The sequence below is a fragment of the Amborella trichopoda genome, chromosome 2 (assembly GCF_054954075.1).
Source record: "Amborella trichopoda isolate Santa Cruz 75 chromosome 2, AtrichopodaSantaCruz75HAP2 v2.0, whole genome shotgun sequence".
Lineage (NCBI taxonomy): Eukaryota > Viridiplantae > Streptophyta > Magnoliopsida > Amborellales > Amborellaceae > Amborella > Amborella trichopoda.
Window position 1 is genome coordinate 63556944 of NC_142337.1, and position 6296 is coordinate 63563239.

The window sequence follows — 6296 nt, forward strand, 5'->3', positions numbered from 1 at the left end:
TTGAGATGATCAAATTGAGAGTTTTTCATCATCCAAACAAGTTCTTGTGATTTTTGAAATACGCTTTAATTTGATTGTTGAAAACCTCACCCTAGAATGAACTTTTACCAATAAGTAATGGTGGTAGAACGTGCAATGGTTTTATCTCAAGAAGATGTATAAGTTCATGGAATTTTCAAAAATGCACTATTGTTTCTTTTGAAGATTTTTTAGTCATTCACGCTATGAGGGGCGGTTGTTTAGGACTCCTAACGAGAAGTAGGACTGGATGTGTATGTGTTCGTCATGTCTGCCTTTTTTTTTTTTTTTCTTCCACGTCTCTGCATCCCTGGGTTGAGATTGGCTTCTAAATCTGTTTTTTAGAAAATCTGCAACTGATCTCAGTAGTTTCTGAGGGCCGCTATGGGCTCAGATTCTTCCTTTGTTAAGCTCATTCATGTGAAAATTGAAATAATCATAGCTTTTCTTAATTAAACAATAACCTATTTCACTTGCTAATGATCACTAAAAATTGTTCCGAATAGGTGCGTCTCTCTTACAATTAACTTATTTAAAGAGGAATAAATAGGAGCTGAATTGTGATGGGTCTTAATTGAGGTAGAGGGTCATTTTTTGTTATTGACTGAGAATAACATCTATAAAAAGACGGCCCAATTTTTGCACAATTACGTACCTGTAATATGAAATGATCCCATTATATGCGGAAATCACAAGGAAGGTACTACGGTATGAGGATGGGGACATCGGACCACTGTTTTTTTCAGAAAATAATAGAGAATGAGCCATGTGAAGATGGGGACCTCGAATCACTTAGGAACAGAGGACTGCTCAGTCTAGATGGAGGTTCGAGGATTATAGCCGCCGGCCGCCTAAGCACTGCCCCTAAAAAACTTGGGGCATTGCCCTACAATAATTTAAATGTGTTCTGACATCATCTTAAGAGATAATTTAAAAAAATTAACAAATTTTAAAAAATTTAAAAAAACATACGACCCCGAAATTGCCCCCATTTCATATTTTAGGTAAATTTTTCGGTCCGTAAGTAAACCACTCTCAAACAAATGGTTCGGTCGTGTTCCTAGTTTGAAGGGGGAGTTCGGTGATCAGGGTAAACTTCTATTTTTTAATGGGTACCAGGTATTTCGTAAAGTGTCTAAAGACCCAATTTTCGAATTTATTAAAGGGAAAAGTTTATATAGAGCCTAGGCTCTAGACAATCAAATTCGAACCTACCTCAAAATTTTTATTAGAAAATGTTGTTTTGAAGCTCAAATATCATCAAATTGATCATCTTGACATCAACATGCATGGGCATGAGAAAAAATGGATTTCAAGTTTTAGAAATAGTGCATCTTGTAATGCATTTTTGGATTGTCGATTTTCAAGATTTTCATATATTTGCTCCATCTACTCGATTTTTAAAGCTTTAAATTTTATAACTAAAGGTGAAAATATAATTTAAGGCTATCACAAAACTTTTCAATATTTGAAACCATATTTCTCTATACTATTTGAAGGTGGGTCTAATTTGATTGTTTAGAGCCTCGGCCGCACCCATTATTAAAACGAATTGTGTAAGTATTGGAAGTGCGGGTAGATACAGTTAGACGATAAAAGCGGGCAGCTAGGAGCAAAGCTCGCGCCCGCATCCCTGAAGACCAGCTTCACCTCTTTCTCTCTCTATAAGACTCGTAAACGCCATTACGCTATCCCCTCCCCCTTTTGGCATCAAAATCTGTTAAGGCACTCTGTCTTTTTCTTTCTATTTGACAATAATAATCTGAGGAATTGGGAGCCATTGATTGAATTTCTCTCCTCCTCCATGGAAGGCATTGGAGGAGCTGAAATGGAGCTCGCCACCCCAGCAGTGGACTCTGAGACTCACGACCTCCTAAGGCAGCCAATCCAACCCATCTCTGTCAAGGTCCGTCATCTCTCTCGTCTCTGCATTTTGCTCAGACCTCTCTTTCTCTCTCTTACAATTTGCCTCACCCTTTCTCTCTCTTGATCATTCTCCAGTTCGAGGACGTGGTGTACAAGATCAAAGGACCAAACAACAAGGAGAAGGAAAAGTGTTCCCTCCTCCCCCTCGGAGCACGCCAGCCCGATGCAGAGCGAACCATCCTGAAAGGCATCACTGGCGCGGTCCGCCCCGGCGAGATGCTGGCCCTCCTAGGCCCCTCCGGCAGCGGCAAGACCACCTTCCTCTCTGCACTCGGCGGCCGCCTACCCCTTAGCAGCAAGACATCCCCCTTTGCTGCTCTTGGTGGCTGCTGCCCCGGCAAACTCTCGGGCTCCATCAAATACAATGGCCATCACTTCTCGGACTCTATCAATCGCCGGACTGGCTTCGTAACACAGGATGATATCCTCTACCCACACCTGACCGTGTACGAAAGCCTTCTATACACCGCCCTTCTCCGACTTCCAAACACATTGTCCAAAGGTGAGAAGGTTCGGCATGCCGATGCCGTGATATCCGAGCTCGGGCTCTCTGCCTGTAAAACTAGTATTATCGGGGGGCAATTTTTGAGGGGAGTTTCAGGGGGAGAGAAAAAGAGGGTAAGCATTGGACAGGAGATGTTAATAAACCCGAGTCTGCTTTTGTTGGACGAGCCGACGTCCGGGCTGGACTCGACAACGGCCCAAAGGATCGTTTCGACACTGTGGGAGCTGGCCAAGGCAGGGAGGACGGTAGTGATGACGATCCATCAGCCTTCCAGCAGGTTGTTCTACATGTTTCATAAGGTGATCTTGCTGTCTGATGGGCATCCGGTGTATATTGGGCAGGCGTCGACGGCCATGGAGTACTTTGCAGGCATTGGGCACGCCCCGTCGGTCGCTATGAACCCGGCCGATTTCCTCCTCGACCTTGCCAATGGTATCTATCCCCTGAATTCCTCTCTCTCTCTCTCTCTCTCTCTCTCTCTCTGTATATTTTTTGCTTCTCTTTGTGTGTTTACTGAGAATTTGCTTCTCTCTCTGAGCATTCTCTTTCTCTCTCTATGGGTGTAGGGGTATCATCTGATGGTGTGGATCAGGACCAGAGGACAGCGAAGCAGCGGCTCGTGACGGCCTACGCTACTAACCTGAAAGCAAAGGTGGTGGTGGATGCTCATGCAGCCGAGCAACTGGCCATGGAGTTCGGGGAAGAGAAAAGGAAGAAGCAGGAGTGGCACACCACCTGGTGGCAGCAGTTCAGGGTATTGCTGGAGAGAGGTTTGAAGGAGAGACGCCACGAAGCCTTCTCCCGCCTGAAACTCTTTCAGGTCTTTACCGTTTCGCTCTTGTCTGGACTCTTGTGGTGGCACTCGGACACCACCCATTTACAGGACCAGGTACGGTGTTTTCCATCGCCAAGAGACACAGACACGGATATTTTTTTTAAGGAAAATTACAAATAACCCTCATGAATCCCAAAACAAATTTTTTTCTCACTTTTTTTTTTTTTCAAAATATAAATACCCAAACCTAAAAAGTCTAAACTACCCTCTTTTCCTTTTACCCCTATCTCTCTCCTCCTTCCAAAAAAAATTTCCAACACATTCATAGCGCGGCGGTTTGGCAGATAATATCGGAAAATATAGTGGCAGTCCGGTATTGACAAAGAATGGTCCGGCAATAAGCCCATGCGGTTTAGCATTGCCAAAGAGCGGTTCGACAATAGGTCCATCCGGTCCGACAACAAGCCCAAAGTGCTGTCTGACAATGTCAAAGAGCGGTCCGCACTTTTTTTAGTTTAACGGGGTCCAGCAATGTTAAAGGGCGGTCTGGTAGCCCATATAAGCCCACGTGAATGTCCGACCAAAATTAAATTTTTATGTACGGAAAAAGGTATTTTCGTAAAAAAAATGTATTTTATTTTACTGGGCTAGAAAAGTGAACTTTGAGGAAAAAAGTTAGAAAAAAAGTTTGGTTGTGGTAACTTGTATAGAAAGTCTAGTCTTCAGGGTTATTTGTAATTTATTTATGGGATTGTATGCAAAACTATTTATCTTTGATACAAAGAGGCCATAATTACTTTATCTTTGATACAAATAGGCCATAATTACTTTATCTTTGATACAAAGAAGCCATAATTTACTTACGACTATCTGATGTAAAATCAGATAGCTGGAGTGTGTCACAAAGTTTGAGAAAATTTCCTTTGAAGTTATAGTTTGGTCAATGAAATAAATGCAGCCATCAAATTTCACATCTAATAGTCAAGATGAATTGTGACCACCTTGTTCCAAAAATAAATGGTCTCATTGCATATTTTTCCTTTATTGATTGCTACTTTGTGTGGTTAATTAACCGGTCAGGTAAAAAAAATTTGTTTAAAATGGGTAATAAAAGAAAAAAAATTCCTAAAAAAAAAAAAGTGATTTACGTACAGACCCTAAATTTTTTTCTAATGTATGAAATGTTCCATTTATAGGTGAAAGTTATAAAGTAGGTCGGTCAACTCACTTTTTTAAAAAAATAAAAATAAAAAATTGCCCCTCTATTCGAGGATGTCCTATGACTGAATTTTATTTAGTTATTTTTAATTTTTCGTTATTAGGGAACTACCCTTGGACATTGCCCTGCTAACAAAAATAAATAAATAAAAATTAAAATTCGGACGGAGGATTTCATCCTTAGACTTAATAGTAATTTTAGAAAAAATAAAAAAAGACATGATAGAACTTCTTTATAATTTTTTCTGGAGCATTTCGTATTTTAGAAAAACGTTTAGGGTTCGTATGTAAATGACTGAAAAAATATAGATTTTAAATATTTTTTGTTATTACCTACAATTATTTTTTAAAAAATAAAATTATTGAAAAATGACTATTGATTCATTAATTCAATGGAGGGATGCTAGTAGTAATAACAGTGGCTATGGGGCTACTCTCTAGTTATGAGGGTGAACCTCACCTTGTGGAAAATATGAATTAATCCTTGTGGAGTTTGTAGTGGGGGCCACGGTACTCTTGTGTCTAGTTATAAGGTGAAACTCACACTTGCAGCGTTGCAATTGTGCCCCCTGCAAATCAAAAACATTTATAATGTACCCCTTGCCGAGGCCGGGTTGCCCGTGATTGAGAGAGACAGAAGGGCATGTGCCTATTGTCCCTCAGAGAGAGAGAGAGAGAGAAGGGCATGTGCCTATTGCCCCTGAGAGAGAGAGAGAGAGAGAGAGAGAGAGAGCTGATGGGGATGTTTGATTCATAGGTGGGACTTCTCTTCTTCTGCACAAATTTCTGGGGCTTCTTCCCCCTCTTCCAGTCCATCTTCACCTTCCCGCAGGAGCGCCTCATGCTCCACAAGGAGCGCTCCTCCGCCATGTACCGCCTCTCCGCTTATTTCATGGCCCGCATTGCCGGAGACCTCCCCATGGAGCTCCTCCTTCCCACCTCCTTCGTCACCATTATCTACTGGATGGGCGGCCTCAAACCCGACCCCCTGCACTTCCTCTGCACACTGTTTGTCGTCCTCTACAATGTCCTCATCGCCGGTGGCCTGGGCCTGGCCATCGGCGCCATGGTCATGAATCTCAGGAATGCAACGACACTCGGATCTGTGATTACACTCACGTTCATGCTCACCGGAGGATACTTCATTCAGAAGGTTCCGGTATTCATGGCCTGGATCAGATACATTTCGATGACCCATTACACATTTAAGCTGCTGTTGGGTTCGCAGTACTCTGTAGATGAGATGTACGAGTGCGAGCCGGGCAAGAGTTGCCGGATCGCCGATTTTCCGATGATAAAGGCAATCGGGTTGGATCACATGGTGCGCTCAGCACTGGTGCTCTGGATCATGCTGGTCGGGTACAGACTCGTTGCCTACGCATCATTGACTCGGATCGGCAAGATCAATTGACCTCTCACTATGTGTCTATTTCCTTGGAACACAGCAGTTAGATGTCATATCTGTATCTTTTGTAGCAGTTGTAGTACTTTTACATCACAAGCCCAAGCCCATCTCTCTCTCTCTCTCTACCCCTTGTAGCAAATGAGTTGTTTTACCTTCAATAGATCATACATCTCTTAGGAACTGAACCAATAAGTAAGGAAAATTGTTCATATTTGTCATCCATCTCTGAATTTGCAGTAGCCCAGATTTTCACACATTTTTGGGGTGTGAAATTTGTAGTTTTAGTGTTAAATATAGAGGTGCTCAACAAAAGACGTAAATGGGTCATCATTACTTTCAGCGCATGCGTCTTCTCTAAACCTCTTCTTTCACATTACAACATTGTGTCATGGTACAAAAGAGGATTTTTAGTCTTAAAAAAAAAAAAAAAAAAAAAAAAGGTTGATCTT

The 6296-nt window shown here is 41.9% G+C and overlaps 1 protein-coding gene across 1 annotated transcript; it reads left to right on the forward strand.

The window, feature by feature from the left end:
- Positions 1 to 1579: 1579 nt before the first annotated feature.
- On the forward strand, positions 1580 to 6067 carry LOC18445337 (ABC transporter G family member 14). Its single transcript, XM_006855475.4, has 4 exons — positions 1580 to 1924; positions 2020 to 2881; positions 3016 to 3338; positions 5200 to 6067. Exons 1-4 carry the CDS (start codon positions 1823 to 1825, stop codon positions 5851 to 5853), a joined length of 1941 nt encoding a protein of 646 aa, XP_006855537.3. The 5' UTR covers positions 1580 to 1822; the 3' UTR covers positions 5854 to 6067.
- Positions 6068 to 6296: the final 229 nt, after the last annotated feature.

Bases quoted from the DNA above. Each gene is read 5' to 3' on its own strand.
- LOC18445337 (XM_006855475.4), top strand. From the start codon at position 1,823: ATGGAAGGCATTGGAGGAGCTGAAATGGAGCTCGCCACCCCAGCAGTG. The intron at 1,925-2,019 runs GTCCGTCATCTC...ATCATTCTCCAG, and splicing joins TCCAACCCATCTCTGTCAAG to TTCGAGGACGTGGTGTACAA. The intron at 2,882-3,015 runs GTATCTATCCCC...CTATGGGTGTAG, and splicing joins CCTCCTCGACCTTGCCAATG to GGGTATCATCTGATGGTGTG.